Source organism: Chiloscyllium plagiosum, chromosome 40 (genome assembly GCF_004010195.1).
Source record: "Chiloscyllium plagiosum isolate BGI_BamShark_2017 chromosome 40, ASM401019v2, whole genome shotgun sequence".
In the NCBI taxonomy this organism is placed as follows: Eukaryota; Metazoa; Chordata; class Chondrichthyes; order Orectolobiformes; family Hemiscylliidae; genus Chiloscyllium; species Chiloscyllium plagiosum.
Genome location: NC_057749.1, coordinates 20608109 through 20633546, shown reverse-complemented (window position 1 = coordinate 20633546; position 25438 = coordinate 20608109). Strand labels below are relative to the sequence as shown.

General features: G+C 40.8%; 1 protein-coding gene across 6 annotated transcripts in view; it reads left to right on the top strand.

Annotated features, from left to right (window-relative positions):
* The window catches only part of znf592 (zinc finger protein 592), a 198980-nt gene that overhangs the window by 160449 nt on the left and 13093 nt on the right, over positions 1–25438 (top strand). For all 6 annotated transcript variants that reach the window (XM_043680575.1, XM_043680570.1, XM_043680571.1 and 3 more), the window contains 2 exons: positions 3804–3966; positions 14851–15126. In XM_043680575.1, the coding sequence (XP_043536510.1) occupies positions 3804–3966; positions 14851–15126 (439 nt within the window). The remainder of the gene's footprint in view (positions 1–3803; positions 3967–14850; positions 15127–25438) is intronic.

Here is a 25438-nt window from a genome sequence, read left to right as displayed (position 1 = left end):
GAAGTGGTAATCAGCAGGATGTTTCCTTGCCCATGTGTGACATATGCCATCAGACTTCATTGAATCTCGACTCCCAAGTTCCCCTTTGGAGGAGTCACATTGCAGTCATTCCGCATGATCAAAATGTAGTGGCCTATTTTGAAAGGCTTTGCAGTCTCAATCCAATAATTAGACATGAAAATTGAAGTTCAGTATCTGTCTAGTGAAGACAGTGATTACTAATGTAGGTAAGAAACAGTTTTTTACAGATAAGACTACAGATAGTTCAGTTTTATTGAACTACCTCATCTATTCAAGCTTGTATTCCAAGTAACTTATGATTTTATTTCTACTAGTGAATACAGAGCAGATTTCTAGGCATTGTCATATGTTGCTAGTCCATCAGCCCAGATATCTGGTGTCAGTCAAGCTTAAGGTTGTAAAGGAATAAAGAACCACCTACATTGGAAAATATTCTACCAGTCAGAAAATTAAAGCTGCAGTCTTCTCTGTGAAACAGATACTAAATAATTTTTGTGGGAAAATTGTGCATAGAAATCCAAATGTAACTCAGTCTTACAATGCTGGTTATCATGGCTAAGGTGATTATTTTCTCCTAAATGTTTCTTTTCATTTTCATCTACAAATTTAGATTATCTCAATTCCATATCACTATGTTTTGAAACACGCACATTACTGCTGTTAGTGTTACCACATTTTTTACGTGCCAAGCTCATTTGTGTTTACAGTACATTGCTTCTCCTTTTTGCCACTAAAGCAGAAAATGTTGTTACTGGAATGTGCAACAAATTTGTCAGCAGGTGTAAAGAGAAAGTACAAATACATCATAGATCTTAATCATGTTGAGCTTTTTTTTATATAAATGCCAACATATTTGTGCACTTGATGCATTTTCTATTTGTATTCATTTTTAAACTGTAAGGTTTTTCTTTAATTCTTATGACTTAATTTGCCACCCCCCTGTGAAGATACTATGTATCAAAATTTATTAAAGGTTACTGTGGCTGTTGTTGAAGGCAGTTGGCTACTCTGTAGTTATTGTGTTCATCGAGCAGAGGATCCTTTGGCAGCACCTTCCAAAGTATGTGACCTCTACCACCTAAAAGGGCCAGTGCAGCAGGTCCATGGAGACACCACCACCTGCAAGTTACCTCCAAATCACGCCACCCGACTGGGAACTATATCAGTGTCCCTTCACTGTTGCTCGGTCAAACTCCTGGAACTTCCTTCCTAATTGTACTGCTTGTGCCCCTACGCCACACCTGTTAAAACAGTTCAAACAGGCGGCTCACCTTCTTATGGGCAATTAGAGGTTGGCTTTACGGACTTAACAAAGTGTCCAACAACAAGTGTCTGCATGGTAGGCTGGTTAGTAAGGTTAGATCACAAGGGATCTGTGGGAGATAGCCAATTGGATATAAATTTGCTATAAAGGTAGGAGATGGAGGATGGTAGTAGAGAGTTGCTTTTCATACTTTGGCCTGTGACCGGTGTGTGCCACAAGGATCAGTGCTGGGTCCACTGCTTTTCAACACGTATGTGAATATTGGAGGTACAGTTAGTAAGTTTACAGATGATGCCAAAATAGGTAGTGTAGTGGACAATGACAAAGATTATCTCGGAGTGCAACGGGACCTTGATCAGATGGGCGAATGGGCCGAGGAGTAGCAGACGGAATTTAATTTAGATAATTAAGAGATGTTGCATTTTGCTAAGGCAAATCAGGGCAGGACATACACTAATCGATAGAATCCCTACAGGGTGAAAGCAGGCAATTCAGCCCATTAAATCTACGTCAACCCCCTGAAGAGCAACCCACCCAGATCCATCCCCTTATGCTTACCCTGTACCAGTAACCCTGCGTTTTCTATAGCTTATCCACCTAACTTGTGTGTCCCTGGATACTGTAGGCAATTCAGCATGGCCAATCCACCTGCACATCTTTGGACTGTAGGAGGAAACCAGAACACCTGGAGAAAACATGAGGGAAATGTGCAAACTCCACAGGGGGATCTCTGTGAGACCTAGAGGTGCGGGTGCATAGGTAGATAGGGTGGTGAAGAAGGTATTTAGCACACTTGCCTTCATTGGTAGAACATTGAGTATAGGAGTTGAGATATCATGTGGCTGTCCAGGACAGTGGTGAGGCCACTTTTAGAATACTGCATACACTTCAGGTCAACCTTCTACGGGAAGGATGTTGTTAAACTTGAAAGTGTGCAGAAAAGATTTACAAAGATGTTGCCGGGACCGGAGGGTTTGATTTATAGGGAAAGGCTGAATAAACTGTGGTTTTGTTCCTTGAATCTTCAGAGGCTGAGGGTGATCTTATCGAGGTTTATAAAATCATGAGGGGCGTGGATAGAGTGAATAGCCAAGGTCTATTTCCTAGGGTGGGGGAGTCCAAACCTAGAGGGCATAGGTTTAAGGTGAGAGGGATAGGTTTAGAAAGGACCTGAGGGGTAAGTCTTTCGTGCAGAGCGTGGTATAGGTACGGAATGAGTTACCAGAGGAAGTGGTGGAGGCTGGTACAATTGTAGCATTTTAAAGGCATCTGGATGGATAAATGAATAGGAAATGTTTAGAGGAATATAGGTCAAATGCTGGCAAATGGGACTAGGTCAAATTGGGATGTCTGGTTGGTGCAGACTGAAAGGTCTGTTTCCATGCTGTATGACTCTATGACTGAGTAATAAATGTTGGCCTTGCCAGCCATGCTCACTTCTCTAGAGCAAATATTTTAAAAAGTACTGAGAATTATTGATAACATACTTGTGGTCTTGTGTTTATTAACATGCATGTAAGTTCCAGTGCAAAATAAATCAATTTGGCAACTTAATTTGGACACAGTTACCTTTTGTTCAGGGAAAATTGAAGTTAATCAGTTACGCACAGGTCTTGTCGGGTCTTATGCACTTCTCAGTAGCCATTTCAATGACATGTGCTGCCACTGTGATTTCTATTCATGTTACTCCATGAAAAAAATGCACAGCAAATTGGCAATACATTTCATTTTTAAGTGATCTTATGAGTAAATTTCAATAATGATGCCAAAAGACAGGATCAGAATTAGGCCATTTGGCCCGTCAAATCTGCTCCACCACACAATTATGGCTGATATGTTTTTAAACTCCATTTTCCTGCCTTCACCTTGATCCCCTGTCTAATCAAGAGTGCTATCTATCTCTGTCTTAAAGACAATGACTTAGCCTCCACAGCCTTCTGTGGCAATAAGTTCCACAGATTCACGTCCCTCTGGCTGTAAAAATTCCTCCTCGTCTAAGTTCTAAGGTGTTACTTGTTCACTCTGACGTTGAGGCCCTCAGATCCTAATCTCTCCTACTTGTGGAAACATTATCTTCACATCCAATCTATCCAGGCCTCTTAGTATTCTGCAGGTTTCAATGCGACGCATTGATCATGTTCAGGAAAGGCGGCATAAACATGGCAAAGACTTTATCCTTACATTAAAAGAAAAGCTTACACCCTATAGAACACTTATCCTTTTATTTTAAAAATAGCTGAATAGGACTCCTGGTCAAAACAACCACCTCCATTCTACTGAACTGTGGCAATGAAATTGCGATCTTCTGTCACTTAGCCTCACATTTTGGCCTTCGGTGCTATAGCTTTTCATTAATTACCACGATGCAATTTATAAGAAAGTGGAGAGCTTAAAGGAGTGCGGCCTTAATAACTTCTTCAACTTTTTTTTAATATGATTTCAAAGTGGTAAGACTTCTGTTTGGTGCTTATGATGTCAGTGGGTTGGTTGCTGATGTAAAATATTTCTCAACTTACAGAGTCATCTTAAAGTGTTCAATGTGCGAAACTGTATTCAACCAGCGAGCTTTGTTACATAAACACTTGGAACAGCACAAAAACAAGTTGAGAGTGTGTGTGTACAAGTGTCCTGTGTGTAAACTGCTCTACATGCACAAACAACTGATGATGGAGCACTTCAAGGTAGGTGTAGTGACTCAAGGTAACTAGCGCTTCTCAGTCAAGTAGAGTTAATTTGCAGGCTGACGTTTGTTGTGGTCTGTGGTATATGTATGCTAGTTCATCAGGGAAAGAAAAGCATAATAGCAAAGGTGTTGCTGTTTTAAGTATTCCCACATAAATTTAATTTGAAAACAGTGGTGAAACCATTCCTTTTAAGAAAAAAATGATAACAGATGGCTTGTTTTTTCAAAAGTTGAAGTGCACTCACTCCATTCCAGAAGCTCTATTGCGTTGTTTTTTTTTAAAAGCGGTGCTTTGGGAATATTGAACTAAGCTTGACAGTTTTCTGAAATGTGGCAGATTTTATTTAGATTGAAGGGAAGAAGGGATATGGCAATATGTTCTGAAATATTTTTCCAGGAAAGGCTAGTATTAAACTAGCCTCATTAGACGTGAGAAATATGTCCTGTGAAACCACATTGTGTATCAAACAATGTGTTTGCTTTTCACAGAAGTAATTAATCATAGAGCACATCTCCAAGGTGTCAGAAGAAATTCTGCAGGTCAAAACAACTGAATTTGTTCATTTTCAGCCAGCAAAAGTTTGGTGATAATTGCATTGTTTATTAGTGTGTGTTTGGATGGCTCACTGAGTTCATCTGATAATTAACTGCACCAGGAAAATCCTAAGTTTGAAACTTGGCCTGTGTTCCGTTAGTTAATCTAAGGCAGGGTTTCCCAAACTGTATTCCCCAGTGGGCTCATGAGTTAAAAATCTGGAGTTGCAAGCTCTAAGCCAGCAATGGCTGATTTGAAGCTTTGATTGAGTGTTAACATCCGCAAGGCCCCAGTTAAGTCCTTACGCTTTACTTATGATGCTTATAATCTACCTGACTGAGCTTTAAGGTCTGATTCCTGATCTTTAAAAAGCCAATGAAAAGGCAAATGTTTAAAAATATCTAAAGATTGAATCCTTGGCCTCCACAGTGTACACTCCTGGACCTCAGCTTCTCTCAACCCTAGATCCATGGTGCTTACAGTTAGGTCCTGAAATTTTTAAGCCTTAAAAGGAACCACATTTGGAAAAAAAAATTGGAAGGCCTGTTGAGACTGATTGTCCTGTGTAAGTAAGTTAGGAATCAACAACATGAAACAAATGAAAAAGAAAATTTATGAATCTGTGAGGTATGAACATAGTATTTATAAATCATTGCCATGATCATCATGATGTGTCATGGTTGGGCAAGTTATATTCTAGTATTTGTTCCACATCTTTAATGGGAAAATAACCAGATAGGAAATTATATTGCCAGGTCTGTGAATTTTGTTCTACATTTCTGCTTTGATGGTGACTTCTGCACTATTTAATTACAAGGGATCAGATTGCTGAGGCCAGATTATTGACCTCGACCAAATTCCTTAATAGTACACTTTTGGTAAGTGAGAAAACCACTGCTAAAATTGTACTTGTATAAACTGGGTCACAGCATGCACAGTCAGTTTGCGATACGTTGGGAACAGTAAACTTGGTTACTTAAATGTATTATCTCTTACTGTTAACTGTATTATATTGAAAATGAAAAGTTGCCACAGTCCCAGAGGACTGTAGACTGTTTTCTCTCATTTAAAGAGAGACAGCTGAAGGTGAGTGTAACCTGAGGGTTACCAGGTTTCTGCCAAAGGGTGAAATCTAGAACTATTTTGGTGATTTGGAAGGGGAATTAAACCCACACTGTTGGTATCACTCTACATTAGAACCAGCATCCAACTAACAGAGCTAAGCAATCCCCAGCTATTATCACATATCTCATCATTCTTGGTCTCGTGACTGCAATATTTTGTTCTCTAACATTATATTCTTTGGGAATCTACTGCTGTGATTTTTAAAGTATTTTTGAACACAGCTATTTTTATACCTATATACAAATCTATTTATCTATATATCATGACAAATAAAGTGAAAGTAGGAAGGCTACATATACTTTCTACGTCACATTTCAGCACTATACACGGTGTCATGTATTTGTACACTAGACACTTTTTAAACATATTTGCAACTGAGATTGTCTTGTATACACATTCCTTTGTTTTCCTAAATTATTTTGAATAATGTATTCCATCACCTTACTTGCTTTTACAATAACTGAAACACCTAATAAATTTTGAAGACTGGGGGGTGGGTGGGGGGAATAATATGTATTTCCCAATAGGGTCTTTAAAGTTAATTGTAAAATTAACATTTGTGAGAATCAGTATTTTCATTAACAATTTTGCTAAGAGACCTCAGTCTTGCTGAAAAGGCAAGGGTTTGAATCATTGTTTTCTCCACAAGCTGGCATCTGAGGTGATTGAACAGCTGTAGTTTTCAGCAAGTAACCATGTTTACCATTCCCAACGTGCTGCAGTCGGAGTGTGCACATTCTGGAACAAGTCCCAGCATGTGCAAATACAATTTAGAACAAAAGGGCTGGAAGCTAGGGCAGTTGCACGCTCCTCTTCCAGCATGTGGAGGTAAGGGTCACCACTGGTGTCCCTGCTGACTTCACCTACGAGAAGTGCACTCAACTCCAGCTCCTCACAGACCGCATGAGGGAACTGGAGGTTCCAGCTGGAGCTGGATGAACTTCGGATCATTCAGGAGGCTGAGGGGGTGATAGAGAGGAGTTATAGGAAGGTAGTCATACAGGACAAAGGTAGCTGGGTGACCATCAGGAGAGGGAAAGGGAATAGGCAGACAGTGCAGGGACCCCCTGTGACCATTCCCCTCAGTAATAAGTGGCCAGGTCTCTAGCACTGAGCCTGGCTTTGTGGCTCAGAAGAGGGGAGAATAAGAGAGCGATAGTGATAGGAGATTCAATGGTTAGAGGAACAGACAGGAGATTCTGTGGTCGTGAATGATACTCCTGGATGGTATGTTGTTTCCCGAGTGCCAGGGTCAGGGATTTCTTAAATCTGCAGGATTCTTATGGGGAGGGTGAGCAGCCAGAATTCGTGGTATACAATCTGTATCAACAGCATAGCTCGGGAAAGGGATGAGGACCTGAAAAGTGAATAGAGGGAGTTAGGTTGGAAGCTAAAATGCAGGACGAGCAGAGTAGTAATCTCAGGATTGCTACCGGTGCCATAGGCTAGTGAGGCTAGGAACAGAGAGCAAGTGCAGCTGAACACGTGGCTGCAAAGCTGGTGTAGGAGGGAGGGATTCAGATAGGTGAATCATTGGGATACTTTCTGGGGAAGGTGGGACCTGCACAAGGATGACAGGTTGCACCTGAACTGGAGGGGCACCAATATCCTGGGCAGGAGGTTTGCTAGCGCACTTCAGGAGGGTTTAGTTTGGCAGGGGGGTGGGAACTGGAGCTATGGGTCAGAGAATGGGGTATTTGGTGAACAGGCAGATACAGCATGCAGAGAGTCTGTGAGGAGGAATAGTCAGTTGATAGGGCAAAGGTGCAGTAAGTGTGATGGGTTGAAATGTGTCTATTTTCACACAAAAGGTGTCAGGAATAAGGGTGATGAACTTAGAGCATGGATCAATACTTGGAGCTATGTTGTTGTGGCTATTATGGAGACTTGGATATCACAGGGACAGGAATGGTTGTTGGATGTTGCGGGGTTTGGGTGTTTCAAAAGGAATAGGGAGGGATGTAAAAGAGGTGGGGGAGTGGCATTGCTAATCAGGGATAATATCACAGCTAGAAAGGAAGGGCGGCGAGGGGGGTTTGTCCACAGAGTCAGTATGGGTGGAAGTCAGAAACAGGAAAGGAGCAGTCACTTTATTGGGAGTTTTCTATAGACCTCTTAATAGCAAAAGAGACACGGAGGAGCAGATTGGGAGACAGATTTTGGAAAGGCGCAGAAGTAACAGGGTTATTGCCATGGGTGACTTCAACTTCCCTAATATTGATTGGAACCTCCTTAGTGCAAATAGTTTGGATGGAGCAGATTTTGTCAGGCGTGTCCAGGAAGGATTCCTGACTCAATATGTAGGTAGGCCGATCAGAGGAGATACCATATTGGATTTGATGCTTTGCAATGAACCAGGCCAGGTGTCAGATCTCTCAGAAGGAGAGCATTTTGGCGATAGTGATCACAACATCCCTGAGTTTTACTATACTCATGGAGAGGGATAGGAGCAGACAGAATGGAAAAGTATTTATTTGAGGGAGGGGGAATTACAATGCTATTAGGCAGGAACTGTGGAGCATAAACTGGGATCAGATATTCTTCGGCAAATGCATGACAGAAATGTAGAGATTGTTACGGAGGACTTGCTGCGAGTGCTGGATAGGTTTGTCCCACTGAGGCAAGAAAGGGATGGTAGGGTGAAGGAACCTTGGGTGACAAGGGATGTGGTACATCTAGTCAAGAGAAAGAAAGAAGCTTGCTTAAGGTTGAGGAAGCAAGTATCAGACAGGGCTCTGGAGGGTTACAAGGTAGCCAGGAAGGAACTGAAGAATGGACTTAGGAGAGCTAGAAGGGGGCATGAATAAGCCTTGGCGGGTAGGAGTAAGGAAAACCCCAAAGCATTCTATGTGAGAAACGAGAATGGTCAGAGTGAGGGTAGGGCCAATCAGGGATAGTGGAGGGAACTTGTGGCTGCAGTCGGAGAAGGTGGGGAGGTCCTTAATGAATACTTTGCATCAGTATTCACTACTGAGAGGGACCTTGTCATTTGTGAAGACGTGAAACAGGCTGATACGCTCAAACAGATTGATATTAAGAAAGAGGCTGTGCTGGAAATTTTGAAAAACATGAGGATAGATACGTCCCCTGTGCCAGACAGGATTTACCCAAGATTACTACAGGAAGCGAGGGAAGATTGCTGCGCCTTTGGTGATGATCTTTGCATCCTTACTGTCCACTGGAGCAGTACCGGATGATTGAAGGGTAGCAAATGTTATTCCTTTGTTCAAAAAAAGGAATAGTGATAACCCTGGGGAATAACAGACCAGTCAGCCTTGCGTCTGTGGTGAGCAAATTATTGGAGAGGATTCTGCAAGACAGGATTTATGATTATTTGGAAAAGCATAGCTTGATTAGAGATAGTCAGCATAGCTTTGTGAGGGTGCAGGTTATGCCTCACAAGCCTTATTGAATTCTTTGAGGATGTGACAAACATATTGATGAAGGCAGAGCAGTGGATGTGGTGTACATGGATTTTAGCAAGGTGGTTGACAAGGTTCCCCATGGTAGACAGTAAGGAGGCATGGGATACAGGAAAATTGGCTGTTTGGGTACAGAATTAGCTGGCCCATAGAACACAGAGGGTGGTAGTAGATTGAAAGTATTCAGCCTGGATCTCGGTGATCATTGGTGTTCCACAGGGATCTGTTCTGGGACCTCTGCTGTTTTTGATTTTTATTAATGGAAGGGTGGTTTAGTAAGTTTTCTGATGACATGAAGGTTGGTGGAGTTGTGGATAGTGTGGAGGGCTGTTGCATGTTGCAACGGGACATTGACAGGATGCAGAGCTGGGCTGAGAAGTGGCAGATGGAGTTCAACCTGGAAAAGAGTGAAGTGATTTATTTTGGATGGTCGAATTTGAATGCAGATTACAGGGTTAAAGACAGGATTCTTGGCAGTGTGGAGGAACAGAGGGATCTTGGGGTCCATGTCCATAGATCCCTCAAACGTTGCCACCCAAGTTGATAGTGTTGTTAAGGCGTATGGTGTGTTGGCTTTCATTAGCAGGGGGATTGAATTTAAGAGCCACAAAGTTACGCTGCAGCTCTATAAAGCCCTGATTAGACCACACTTGTGTTCAGGAATATTGTGTTCAGTTCTGATCGCCTCATTATAGGAACGATGTGGAAGCTTTCAAGAGGATACAGAGGAGATTTACCAGGAAACTTCATGGACTGGAGGTCATGTCTTATGAAGAAAGTTTGAGGGCTTTTCTCATTGGAGTGAAGAAGGATAAGAGTGACTTGATAGAGGTGTACAAGATGATGAGAGGCATAGATAGAGTGGATAACCAGAGACTTTTTCCCAGTGTAGAAATGTATATTCCAAGAGGGCATAATTTTAAGGTGATTTGAGGAAGGTTTAGGGGAGATGTCGGAGGTCAGTTCTTTACACAGAGTGGTGGGTGCCTGAAATGCACTGCCAACAGGGGTAGTAGAATCAGATACATTAGGGATATTTAAGCAACTCTTGAATAGGCACATGGATGATAGTAAAATGAAGGGTATGTAGGCTAGTTTGGAGTAGTGCTGAAGGGCTTGTACTGTACTGTACTGTTCTGTGTTCTAATTTTCACTTGTCAGGACTGCACTATTTGGTTGAGGTCAATAATCAGGCTCGGTATTGGTAACCCTTGTTAAATAACCTGACGAAAGTCGCCATCAAAGCTGAATGGATTATTAGAAAGAAACAGCATTGGAAATGTTTCCAAGAAGATGTTTTCGCTGGAGCCTCAGAGGTTGAGGGGTGACCTGATAGAGGTTTACAAAATTATGAGGGGCATGGATAGGGTAAATAGACAAAGTCATTTTCCTGGGGTGGGGGAGTCCAGAAGTAGAGGGCATAGTTTAGGGTGAGAGGGGAAAGATATAAAAAAGACCTCAGGGGCAACTTTTTCACACAGAGGGTGGTGCGAGTATGGAATGAGCTGCCAGAGGAAGTGGTACAATTGCAAAATTTAAGAGATATTTGGATGTATATATGAATAGGAAGGGTTTGGAGGGATATGGGCCAGGTGCTGGCAGGTGGGACTGGATTGGGTTCGGATATCTGGTCTATACGAATGGGTTGGACCAAAGGGTCTGTTTCCATGCTGTACATCTCTATGACTCTGTTACTTTATAAGCTGGGTAACAGCAACACTCGGTTGTTGCAGTGAGTAACCAGAATATTAATCTATCATTGGTCTGTTCTGATGTGTCGCAAAAGTTATCCCAACCGTTGTTGTAACCTCTTATTCCTCTCACACCGCAATCACTATTTTCAAGAAAAATATCATGGAATCCATTTTCAGTTTTAATGGGAAAAGCTGTTTTCCTTATATTAAATCAGTATGAGAGTTTGCAAGTGGAATTGACATTTTACAGACCATCTCACTTGTTAAAAAAAATCACTAGCAAAAAATTATGCTTTTACTTTTTCTTTGATGTGATTTGCATATTGCTGGAAAGGCCAGCATTTGTTGCCCATTTCTAATGACCTTTGAACTGAGTTGCCTGCTAGGCCTTTGCTATGGGCAACTGTCAGCCACATTGCTGTGGGTCTGACTCACATGTAGGCCAAACAAGGTAAAGATGACAGATTTCCTTTCCTAAAGAGTATTTGTGAACAACTTGAGCTTTTACCACATTCAGTGGTAGTTCATGGTCACCTTCACTAGACTAACTTTAAGTTTCAGATTTATTAACTGAATTTAAATTCCACCACCTGCTGTGGTGAGATTTGAATCTATATCCCCAAAAGCTTAATCTGCATCTCTTACCCACTGGCATTACCACCTCCTTCCCCCCCCCCCCACAAACATAATTCCATATAATTCCCAGTATGATACAGCCTGAATGTGTTTAATATGGAGCAGTCTCCCAAAATGGTAGCAGCACTAATCGAAATAATTGTGTGCAATGTGTTTCTTCAGGCGGTAGTAATTGAGTTTGTTTTCAAATGATTTTCAAACAAGTTAAGGCTTGAACTCTTAATTTTTTTTTTTGACGCCCGTTTTTAAGAGCCTGTTTTCTCTCTCAATAGATAGAGATACTGCCGAAAGCAAGGAAAAGAGAGTCTGCTGGTGAGAAAGAAAAACAAGTTGGATAGATAGACAGGCAGTGTATGTGTGTGGGTGGAATAGGGCAAAGCAGAGAAAGAGGGATACATATTTGGGAATCTTACATTTGGAGGAGTTTGGGCCAACTGCCCAACACCACACACCCCTGATATCTATTTTCCCGGTTCTTGACTCAGTTCACATTCAGTCCAGGATCTCCATCACTAAGAGGAAGTCTCCTAGTGAAAAAGTGTTTTAAAAAGTCTGAGGTGGGTGCAACACCTAAAATTCAGACATGTATTTGCTGCCAACAAGGAATCAAATCCTTGGGTCAACTTTTTTTTTTCTCAAGAATGTTATCTTGATTTAGCAGTAATTATTTCTCCATGGTCCATACTTGCACAGAATTAACTCTAAAAAGAGGCAAGATGAGCACAAAGAGAAAGTCAGTATCCTATTACTAGATGACCTTCCAATTATGTCCTGAATATGACTGCTGCTGCTGTTACACGACATAGTCATCTCTTTCCTAGTGAATTCCTGCTGCCAGAGATCAGACAGGTTCCCAGGTTTGGTCTCATAACATCATTTTGATGCAGCTAGCCAGTCTGTTTTTCTACCTTACGAGAAGGAAGTTTAAGTTGATGTTCATACTGGTGATGCACAAGGAGTATTCACACATGCTGGTGTGTGCATACACAATTTATATATTATATTGTATTCTAAACAGCTATAGTGCTTCCCTACTTTGTTTGTACGAAGAATTCAAAAAGACAGTTGTCTCATAGTTATTTTATGCAGGTGTAGCTGTAACTTATGTGCATTTGTTTGTTTACTTATTCACAAAACAATTACTCAACTGCCTTTTGAGATTTGATACAAAGCTCTTTCCAGGTTTCTTTATAGGAAATGTGAATTTCTCTACTTCATAGAGTCATAGTGATGTACAGCACGGAAACAGTCCCTTCGGTCCAACCCATCCATGCCAACCAGATGTTCCAACCCAATTTAGTCCCACTATCCAGCACCTGGCCCATATCCCTCCAAACTCTCATACCCATCCAAATGCCTTTTAAATGTTGCAATTGTACCAGCCTCCATCACTTCTTCTGGCAGCTCATTCCATACATTTACCACCCTCTACATGAAAAAGGTTGCCCCTTAGGTCGCTTTTATATCTTTGCCCCCTCACTCTCATTCACTCAATTATCCACTGTTCTCTCCCCAGTTGACCACTGATTAACAAACGTTTACCTGTCAAAGATGGTATCAGAGTATACACTTTGTTTTCAATACAAACATGGGTGCTTCTTAGCTTGGAACAGACAAAGACATGGCAATATGCAGAGTTCCCTCTAAACATTAATTAAACTCTGACGTCTGCTTGTGTTTACTTGCAATATTTAGGCTTTGATAGCTTTAATAGGAAATGTGCCTATACTTGAAGTCCGGAAAAATGCGTTTTGTCATGCAGTCCGTATCCAACAATGTATTGAGCAACAGTCCTGCTGAAATATTGTTGTAGTGCCTGATTTTAAAAAAAGCTAGTCACTGATAGTGTACAGGAAAGCGTACAGCAAACAGCAAAAGAATACTGGAGTCAAGAATGTGTGGAGCTTCCTAGCAAGAATGAAGAAAAACGAAAACATTAAGTATCACCTGAGAGTCCCCAGCAATGTAAAATATTAGTTGCAGAACTCTGGAAAAGGTATTTACTTTCCAGAAGAAAGCAGAATTATTTGTATTCCCTTAGAGCTCTATGGTAAACATCAGTGGAAATCTATAGGTTCCCTATATGCCCTCACCTTATAACAGTGCAGTCTTTGCCACAATGCCAACAGTGAAATACTGATAGAGTCATGGAGATGTACAGCATGGAAACAGACCCTTCGGTCCAACCCGTCCATGCCGACCAGATATCCCAACCCAATCTATCCCACCTGCCAATTCGTGGATTGTGGCAAAGCAAACAATGCGCAGAGAATTGGAAATAATTTACCAATTTAAAAAAATCTTACAAATTTGCTTTGTGTTTAGAGGTCACTAAATTAGAATGTGAGAACCAAGAGCATGAGTAGACAATTGAGTGACTCAAGCCTGATGCACCATTTAATACAATTATGGCTGATCTTATTTCAGCCTCAACTCCACTTTCCTGCCAGCTATCCATAATCCTTTAGAATGCTGTGGTAGTTCAGGATACAGGTAGTTTCTCCTATAAAACTGTAGTTGCATTCCATTTAATAGCAAATCGCTTCATAGAAATAGTGGGGCCGAAGGGAAAAGTGGAGTTAGCAATAGACCAGCAAAAAAAATCACTCACAATCACTCAAAGATCACCCAAAAACTTAATACTGAGTATAGCACAGCCTGAACAAAGGTTGAAATCGTATTTATTAACGAAGCAAAAGTAATTGTAACATAGTACATTTAAAAAATGTAAGAAAGCTGCTGTCTGTACAGTACCTCTGATAGAAAGCTGCTCTGTCGGCAGCTGACATCGGCACATGCGCAAAGTCTTCAGCATAGACACCGGCGCATACGCTGAACGAAGGGCACAAACCTGATCCCTGCTGGAATCGCGCTATTGCCAACTGACGTACACATTCTCGAAAATACCATTCCCTAATTCTTCAGTGACATTATAGCCAAATCATGCTGCTGAAATGTGCATTATCCCAGAACTACCTGTAGTTCCTGAACTTTGCATTTTGTTTTCCTGTCTCATAATGAGAAAAGTTAATGATCACTAACCAATGAGAGTGCAGAATATTTAGAAGTTATTGAGACAGAAGTCTTTCTTACAAGGTAAATTATTCATCATCATCTTTCTAAAGTTTTATACCTGGTGCCACTTTTTTTTTTATCAGCCCCATATTGTTCCAGTTTATTTCTTTGCTTTATATCTGCTGATTAAAGTCATTAATTATGAATCAGCAATCAAACCATTTTCTGCAGTTCATGTGTGTTAAATGGTTTAGAGAGTAGTGAATGAACAATGGTTTCATGAAAACTAAATTAAGATTTTTCAAAGTTTGAGTTGAGTAATTTGTGTGGAACTGGGTTCTGCTGTGTCAGTTTGTGTGAGGAAAGATGGAAACTTATATGGTGCCAGGCATTACCTGCTTGCCATATGTGTGCAAGTTCTAGTTTGTTAATGATCAATTTTCTTTTTAAATTAGGATGTTCACAACAATGCACAAACCATTGACAAGCCTCCAAGCCCCCTGTCTCCCTCCAAGGACATATCCAGTGACCAGAAAGCATCTACAGTGCAAGTAGCTGCTAATGGTGTCACCTCCAACAGTTTGAACAACGACAAAAAGGATGAAGCTATTGTGGAGAAGTCTGAAACGCGACCAAAAGTTAGGAGGCCTGGCTGGACGTGTGCCGAATGTCTGCAATGGTTTCCAGAGAGAGAGCTCTATGTATCTCATATGAAGAGAAGTCACGGAAAGGTAAATAGTTTATCTTATAATTTAGTATTGTTGGGATTAATAAATGTGAATACTTTATTCCTTCTATTTTTATGAAATTATTTGGATCTTGCTGATAACTATATCCTAGTGCCTTGTATTAGAAACAAGCCAACAGGTCAATGGTGTTTATGTTCTACAGCACAATGTCTCACTCTGTTTCATCAAACTTTATCAGCTTAACTTACTATTCCTTTCTCCTTCATGTCTGTTTCTAGCTTTCCCTTAAAACATTTGTACTACTTGCCTCAACCCTTTTGTTTATCCTTTCATAGGATTTGGGCATTGTTGGCAAGGTCAGCATTTGTGTGTTCATCCCTAATTATCCTTGAGGTAGGAGTGAGACTACTTCTTGAACAACTGCAGTCCACCTGTTGTAGATAGATCTACCTGGTGTAGATAGATCTACCTGGTGTAGATAGATCGATAGATCTACCTGGTGTAGATAGATCTACCTGGTGTAGATAGATCTACCTGGTGTAGATAGATCCACGGGTGGACAGGGGTGTGAAGAGGAGAAGCCTTGAAGAAATGGTGTTTTAGTTGCAAATAGGGATGGTGTGTAGTGGCAAATCGCACATTCTAACCACTCTGAAGCTAAAAAATGTCCTTCTGAATTAATTGTATGGTTTATTAGGGACTGATACTTCTGAGACTTCGCATGGAGACCCATCCAAAGTGCTTCATAGGCAATAAATTTCTTTTGAAACATATTCACTTTCTGTTAGAGTAATGAGAAACTTAGTTTATCCAAAGAAAGGTATCACTAATGTCAGTGAGATCCTTCCACATCCAACAGAAATTCACCTATACCTCTCCCAATGTCATCTACTGCATCCCATTGCACCCAGTGTGGTCTCCTGTACATCGGGGATACAGGACGCCTTCTAGCGGATCGTTTCAGAGAACATCTCTGGAACAACCGCACCCATCAACCCCACTGCCCTGTGGCTGAACACTTCAACTCCCCTCCCACTCCGTCAAGGACATGCAGATCCTGGGCCTCCTCCACTGCCAGACCATTACCACCTGATGCCTGGAGGAAGAACGCCTCTTTATTCTGCCTTGGGACCCTGCAACCACACAGGACAAATATGGATTTCAACACCTTCCTCATTTCCTCTCCTCCCACATTATCCCAGTCCCAAGCCTCCAACTCAGCACCGCCCTAAGACCTGTCCATCACTGCCCCCTCTGACTTCTCACCTTCTCCACTTATCGTTTTCCCAGCAACCTTCCCACAACTCCACCCCCTCTCCCATTTATCTCTCAGCCCTGACCAACAAGACTCATTCCTGATGAAGGGTTTATGCCCGAAACGTCGACTCTCCTGCTCCTCAGATGCTGCCTGACCAGCTGTGCTTTCCCAGCGCCACAGTCTCGACTCTGTTCTCCAGCATCTGCAGTCCTCACTTTCTCCTCAGTGAGATGATTCGGAGATGCCAGTGTTGGACTGGGGTGTACAAAGTTAAAAATCACACAACACCAGGTTATAGTCCAACAGGTTTAATTGGAAGCACACTAGCTTTCGGAGCGACGCTCCTTCATCAGGTGATCACCTGATGAAGGAGCGTCGCTCTGAAAGCTAGTGTGCTTCCAATTAAACCTGTTGGACTATAACCTGGTGTTGTGTGATTTCTAACTCAGTGAGATGAGTAGTCTTGCTTAAATGAATATATTTTGTTCAAGCAATAGATGAATTACTCTTCAAAATGTGTCATGAGATATTTTTATGTCTGCCAGAATGTTCAGGCAGGACCTCAATTTAAAATATAAGTCAAAATATGGCACTTCCAACATTGCTGCAGTCTCTCACAGCAGACTAGACTCTGCTGAAGTTCCCGAAGCACAGTAAATGTGCAACAAGTGCTTGCATGAGATTTCACAGATTCAGTAATAATGCCAAAATCCATACAATTTTTTATTTTAGTTTGAGGATCTCTAGTTTTTAATTTACTGTTTTAAAATCAATTTATTAAAAATTAATTTGAAACTTTCCTAAATAGCTTCAATTGAGCTGAATGTTTATTTGAGAAATGCTTCCAACTGTAATTGAAGAAAATTAATTAGTAAACTAAAATTAACTAGTAAAGTAGGTTTGGCTAAAATCTAGGAGTGGTGATGTCAAAGTGCCCCTGGATAATATTGTAGAGGGAAAGAAGATCAATTGGGCACTTGTACGTATTGAAAACCTTTTTAAAATATCTACTATAATCATGTGATCAGTAAAATGATCCCACATTCCAACCTTGTCAACACAAAAATCATGCAATATCGTGTTGTGCAAAAGCCTTCAGATGTACCTAGTTTTAAACACACCATCTTTGCTTGCTGTGCTGACAGCTGTCTGGATCCTAACCTCAAGCATTTTCTGCCTAAACCTCTCCAACTATCTTAGCTTTTTGAGATGATTCTTAAATCTCTATGACCTGGCTTTAGATTATCTGCCATAGTATCTTCTCATGCATCATCAAATGGTAACCTCAACTGCTTCAGGCTCTGGCCTGGATGCTAACACCAAGAACTCCTTCAAAGTTATCTGTGTGTGTGTTTTTTAATTCTCCAGTCACTGTTGGAAATACAGTTTTCGATCCTGATTAGAAGATCTTGGCCATTATCCAACAGTGAAAGTGAGTGTGGCGATAAAGCGCTGTCAATACTAAGTCCTTTTAATGATTACCTGAACTCCCACAGCTTATGGTTGGTCCTCTGGCTCGGAACTGTTAATCTAATATCTGAGCCAGGAATATCCTCAGGTTCCTGAGGACATTTTTAATGATTGATACACCACTCTGAATCATTGGCTTGCCCTGGGCAGTGGTAGATAAAAGCATTGTATTTAGAGTCTTAGAGATGTACAGCATAGAAAGAGACCTTTCGGTCCAACTCTTCCATGCCAACCAGATATCCTAAATTAATCTAGTCCCATTTGCCAGCATTTAGCCCATATCCCTCTAACCTTTTCCTTTCCATATATCCATCCAGATGCCTTTAAATGTTGTAATTGTCCCAGCCTCCACCACTTCCTCTGGCAGTTCATTCCATATACATACCACCCTCTGCGTGAAAAAGTTGCCCCTTAGGTCCCTTTTAAATCTTTGCCTTATCACCTTAAATCTATGCCCTATAGTTTTGGATTCTCTAACCCTGGGGAAAGATCTTGTCTATTCACCCTGTGTATGCCCCTCATGATTTTATAAATCTCTACAAGGTCACTCCTCAGCCTCTGACGCTCCAGAGAAAATTGCCCCAGCCTATTCAGCCTCTCCCTATAGCTCAACACTCCAAGCATGGCAACATCCTTGTACATCTTTTCTGATCCCATTTTTACTGATATCTTGCTTGGTTCCCTTTGTTGAATCATTGATAGAACTGGTTGACATGCAAATGGGACTGCGGTTCTTCTCATTTAGTTGTAGATAATGTCAAAGCTGAAATAAGTAACCTGGTCACAAGTAACAGGATTATTTCCCTCCTTGCTTCACACATTTTCTGACTACCAGCAAGCTTTCTGATACTAGCAATGAAATTCCACCATTTGGGGTTTCCTAAACCAAGGCATTTGTCAGTCTGATGGAAATTAGGTAGACAAAATGTGCTTCTACATGAGGGCTTTGTATGCAGGCACAGAATCCATTGTATGAATTTCTCTGTTGTTTGGTTTGATGAATCTAATATGGCAATGGATTAATGATGTGTCTACATAACTGACCAAAACACCGTCATTTCCTAAAAATGGGGCAATATTAAATTATGGTAACATTGCTACTGGCTGTGCCACAAGCTACTTTTACTATTCTAGATCATGAAATATGATCTATATCTAAACTGAGATTTTTAACCTCATGTGAAAAGATGCATTTAGTGATGTAAAATGTGGCCTTTTTGCAAAAGGGATTGTTCAATCAGGTTGTTCAATAACTTAGCAAATAATACTTGACCACTAATCTAAATGCTTTAGACAAGGTTGCAATGGACAGGCTGAAGCTCCTCCTATTCTTGTTCTGCACATCCTCTACCTTGGAGCTAATTTTCACAAGATTAAACACTGGCAATGGCTTTCAGAAGATTTTCAGTCAGACCCTAAGCAATAATTTCTAGTCCTTAAATTGCCAAAGTAAGTGCTTTTTTTGAAACCAGATGAAATGTACAGCTTTGATTCTTGCCAGGAAATATTGCGACTCCTTCCCCAATCAATACAAAGTAGATTGTGCCATAAGGTTAGTCTTCCAAATCGTCAAAATTAGAGACATCGGTAGTTAAGTGCCTCACTGTTAACACCAGTGGTGATCTCCTAATAGCTACTACTTTTGCTTTATAAATAAAAAGGTTCTCTTGAATCGCAGCGGCAGTGAGCAGTTCAAAAACATTAGATAATGGTGTGTTTTAAACTATCTGGCTGGATGGTTGAGGAGCCATTTAACTTTCCAATTCCTCTAGCCCTGGCAGAACCAAGAGAGACGGTGTACTGCTTGTCTCTGTAATGTTACTTGCAATTTATCTAGAAAAGATCAATCTTCCTTAAACTACATTTTCAAATTGTTGTATTGACGCAGAGACAGGCTGATTACTATTTCACGTTTGCAGCTCGAAAAAATTAGCATAAAATTCCCTTAGGCACTTGCGTTCAGATTTTCCTGTTTTCTTTATAAGTGTCAGAACATCAGCCCAGAAGATGATTACAGAGATTAGTTCCTCTGGATATAGGCTGCTTGGTTTTAGATTCATGTCTGTTTGCTCTGCCAAAGCAAGTTCAACACATTCAGTACAGGTACTTTTGAGTCCACAATTATTAGTTTCACAAGTGACTGTGTGATTACAAGAGTGCATGAAAGTGCAGACTGACAGTCATTGAGTGAAAAATGCAGCACTCTGTCTTTCATCACATATTATTTTCTTCATTTTTAGGTCACAAAATTTTGTGACATTAAACTAAAAGCATAATTTTTTTTTTAAAGTTTTACAAATTAAAATTACAAGATCTACATACGAACAAGGGTCGGCCACCCGGCCCTGCTCCATCATTCATGGCTGATCTGATTTAACCTTGACATTCCTGCACATCACACCAATAATCTTCAACCCCCTTTGATAATCAGCTGTCTGTCTCCCGCTGCATTGAAATATTTAAAAGTTCTGAATCCACTACCTTTCAAAGAAGGAATTTCCAAAGACACTGGAACCTCCTTTTCTGAGTGGGCAACCCCTTATTTTTAAATTTTGACGCTTGGTTTTAGATTCTGCCAAAAAAGGAAACCGGAGGCTTTCAATATCTATCCTGTTAAGTCTCCTCTGGATCTTACATGTTTCAATTATGGTGTGGAGGTGGCGGAGTTGGACTGGGTGGACAAAGTCATAGGTCACATGCCACCAGGTTTGTTTGAAAGGAGCGTAGCCCCTTTACCTGATGAAGGGGATATGCTCCGAAAGCTTGTGATTTCAAGTAAACCTGTTGGACTATAAGCTGGTGATGTTTCAATTAAGTCACTTCTGACTCTTCTAAACTCTAGAGGATACAGGCCAAGCCTGTGTAGCCTTTCCTCATAAAGCAATGTACTCCTTCTCTGAACTGCTTCCAATGCATTAATCCTTCCATAAGTGGTAACTAGGACTGTATACAATGTTCTTGAGCCAGTCTCACCAATGCCCTGTATAATTGTATAATGCCCTGTATAACTTCCCTATTCTTGTATCCAATTCTCCTCACAGTAAAACATCACATTCTATTAACTTTCCTGTTTACTTGCTGCATTTGCATAATAACCTCCAGTGATTCATGCATTAGAATTTAAATTGAGAAGTTTGAAAAGAAGGAACTGGAAGCTCCATGAGAGCCTATCCAGTTTGTGTGTGGTTCATCCAGCGGGAAGAAACCTTGGAGTACACTTTCCTCCTTTTGGTTGTGAAAGAAAAGACCTGAATCAAATAAATGTTGAAAACAGAAATCAGAATGCATTTTGAACTAATGTTGAAGCTTGTTTGCTTTGATGTATTTGAGCATCTGTGACCATAAATCCCTGGACCATTAGTTTATGCAAGTGCCTAGCATTCAAGATGCTATCTGGACTCATTAGGGCATATGAAGGAGGCCAGGTCTGTTTCCATGGAGCCAAGCATCCTACCTCATTCCTTCCCCCATTCCAGTCTTCAACTCCTGTACATTTTCTAAATACAGGTTCTAGAGCACTACCTTAAAAAGGCAGAAAGCAGATCACCTGCACATCATTGTGGCCAGAGCATAATGCAAGGGAAAACAGAACAGAAAGACCTCATGGGGTGAGATGACAGTAAGAGGAATAGAGAGAATACAGCTATAAAATGTTCAGTGTTTTAACATAATGCACTAGTTTTTCCATGAGTAATTATTAAGTTTTGCTATAGTTCGACAATCTGTCACTGTTTGTGTGTTGGCATAATTTCCTCTGCAGCATTTGCAGAATTCAAACTTTTGCAGACCGCAGATTGTTTTCTGAATATTAGCTGTGTTGATTTATTGAGCTCAAGTTCATCATGGCAAATTGCAAAATACATAACAATAATAGATTATTAAAATGATTTTTGCGTAACACTTTTGTATATGTTTATGACTTGTTCCGAACACTGAAACCACATTAAACATCTGAACAGTAACACGCCCCTGACATTAAGACACTCATACCGCAATTTCTGATATAACTCACATTGGGCTACATCTCCTTCACTCGTGGAAAATCATCTAAAATAACTTGTTTATAACACACCCACTCTCTTGTTACTTAACCTAACCTCTGATAGAAGTTGATCACTTGCTAATAAAGAAACAGAAGCCCTGGTAGCACACCCGTTTCAATTTGGAACTAGTCTGGTGTCATTCTAACATTGCCATAACATCACCAGCCATGATAATTTAGATAGGGGGTTTGGAAACTGCGAATCCTTCCCTTCTGCTAGATTCGACTGTACTGTTCCCCTCTGTATTCCCACTTGCTTTGTTCGGGCATTTGCAAATTTCACTGAACCCCAATTTAGTTACGAGACCAGCAAAATCTGTTTAGTCATTGAGTCATAGAGATGTACAGCATGGAAACAGACCCTTTGGTCCAATCTGTCCATGCCGACCAGATATCCCAAACCAATCTAGTCCCACCTGCCAGTACCCGGCCCATATCCCTCCAAACCCTTCCTATTCATATATCCATCCAAATGCCTCTTAAATGTTGCAATTGTACCAGCCTCCATCACTTCCTCTGGCAGCTCATTCCAAACACGTACCATGCATTCATCTGCTCTATCTTCCCATTCCTGCCCTCACTAGCTCATAGCACTGGGAGTAATCCAGATATTTCTACCCTTGAGGACCTCCTTTTTAAATTTCTACCTAACTCTCTCTAATCTCCCTTCAGAATCTCAACCTTTTCCCTTCCTATATCATTGGTTCCAATGTGGACAATGACCTCTTGCTGGCCCCTCTCCCCCGTGAGAACATTCTGCACCCTCTCTGAGACGTCCTTAATCCTGGCAACAGGGAAACAACACACCATTCTGCTTTTTCTCTGCTGGCCACATAAACGTCTGTCTATACCTCTGACTACAGAATCCCCGAACACAATTGATCTCTTGGAAGCCGACGTACCCCTCGTTGCATTAGAGCCAGTCTCAATACCCAAAACTTGGCTGTTCATGCTACGTACCCCTGAGAATCCATCACCCCCTACATTGTACAAAACAGCATACCTGTTTGAAATGGATATATCCACAAAAGACTCCTGCCCTAGGTGCCAACCTCTCTTACCCTTCCTGGAGTTAACCCATCTATGTGACTGTATCTGAGACTTTCCCCCCTTCCTATAACTGCCATCAATCACATACTGTTGCTGTTGCAAATTCCTCATCGCTTCTAACCGTCTCTCCAACCGATCCATTCGATCTGATAAGATTCGCGTCCAACAGCATCTATGGCAGATATAATCCGCAGTAACCCTTAAACTCTCTTTAAACTCCCACATCTGACAATAAGTACATCTCACTGCAAAGGCCATTTTTGTTCCGTCACAATCCACAGACCCCCTTAAACTCTCTTTAAACTCCCACATCTGACAAGAAGTACATCTCACTGCAAAGGCCATTTTTGTTCCGTCACAATCTACAGACCCAGAAAATAACACCGTCTTATTCCTCTACAAAACACTGCATCAGGTTAAATTAATAGCTATGGCTTATATTTTAAGTTTAATCAAGAGACTTATCTCCAAAAGCATATAATTAAGAAAGAACCCACTGTATTCACTAATACAGCCTTTCTCTTGGACAGGCTTAAAACAACAATTAACTTATCTGATTCTGTGTTGTGAACTTCACCTAAACCGGTTCCTCCAAGATTAGTTGTGAAATTCACTGTTTGTTAATTTTCCCAGATGCACTCCGATGTCCAGCGACAGATGAATTCTAAAACAGCAAAGGCAGTAACTGTGCAGGTTCTCTCTCTCTCTCTCTCTGTCTCTCTCTCTCTCTCTCCTGCACTGTCCTCACCATGTGCTTCCTTTATTTGCTCTTCTCCCTTTTAAAACTGCTCTTGTTTTGACTTTTTTTTTCCAAAGTTCCAAAACAATGCAACAGCATATAAAACAGTAATTGCTGCTCCTGGAATTCGAGGAATTCCAGCACCTAAAATACCTCAAAAAAAGGAGCAGCTGTTACAGCCAGAAATTTTTCCCGTCCTCCCTCTATTGATCTCTTTAAATTTAAATATTTTGAATCTTTTCCATATTTACTTTTATATTCCTCCACTGTCTGTCTCTAACAAGTCAGATGTTCAACATCAAGTGAACAGTCATTATTGTGGAGTGATTATGACATTTTAAGTGATATTGGATCCAAAAGTGTTAAGTAATGAGAACAATTTACATAAACGAACCTTTGTATTCCCTTTAATATAGTATGTTAATGGATAGTTTATTTGATGTGCTTAAAATAATTAAAAGATTTAATAGGTGGGGAGACTGAAATTATCTCCTTTTTTGCAGGGTAGGTAAGGAGGAAATGGAGCGCAGAACAAGGGGTCACAACCTTAAAACAAGACACAGACCTAGTAGGCATGATGTCAGGGATCAATTCCTTACACAAATAAGAGTGGAAATCTGTAGCTCTATCCCACAGAAGATTATTGAGGCCAAATTAATTTACAAGTTCAAAATTGAAATTGATAGATTTACTTCAGCTGGGGTATGAAAGAATAGGAATCAGGTAAAAAGATCGAGATACACATCAGCGATGTGTAACTGACTGTTAGGACCAGCCTGAGGTGCTAAATGGGTTATTAACATTCCGATGTTCCACATGCAATCATCTACGTCCAGCACATTACAGTGAAATGTTGCTTGAATTGAATTGTAAAGCTGAAGCAGCAGTGTCCCAATTTACTTCTGCACATTTTTAAGTTGTGATGGTTTCAGCCCTAAGTTTGCATCTGCTAATCTCAGGTACTGTTCTCACCACCATCAACTTTTCATGCTCAAGGATATTTCTCCTGGAAAAAAGATCTTAATTGCCTTCGACTGTTTTTATGCTCCGCTCCCAACTTCCCATTGTAACCTTATGAACCTTCTTGAGTTCTTTTATACAAGTGCAATTTTCTTTTTAACATGACCACAATGGAAAAATCATGGTGAGAATTGGTTACTGTGTTGAAGTGCTTGTTCGGAAGTATATGAACTATAGCCAATTTACGGTGGTCGCCTTACATTCTCCATCTCCTTCAGATGTTGATTTGAGGAGACTAGATGACATTGTGCTGTCCTTTTCCCTCTGAAATCTGTCAATCTGCATGTTACATGTCCCATCCGGAATTAAAGTCATTTTTCTGCACCAAGTGTGCATGGTTTTATGACTGAGAATGAAATAGACCTCTCTTCACCCATCCTCTGAAAAACATGCAAGGAATATGACTAACTCATAGCCCTTGCCCTGGGGAGAATAAAATATCTCTACGTTCTTTCAGAATTGGAGGTCATCTCCACCTCAGGAGCACTCCACTTCTAGTTATCAAGAAGCACATCCTACCTCTGCTGTGCTTGCTTACTTTCTTTGGGTTGGAATGCATCCTCTATTAAGATAAAATGGAGAATTATTGTCTGCAGAAATAGCCCACCACTGGTACTATGCGGCAGCTCTTTCTGGTTTTGTTCAGAGCTTTTCTGCAATATGCCAGACCAGAATGAGCCTTTCAGTCAATGCAGCACTGTTATGTAACCAGCAATGCCGCACCACTGCAAGCAAAAAATATTGGACACTCTCACAATCTGTGTCCCTCTGGCAG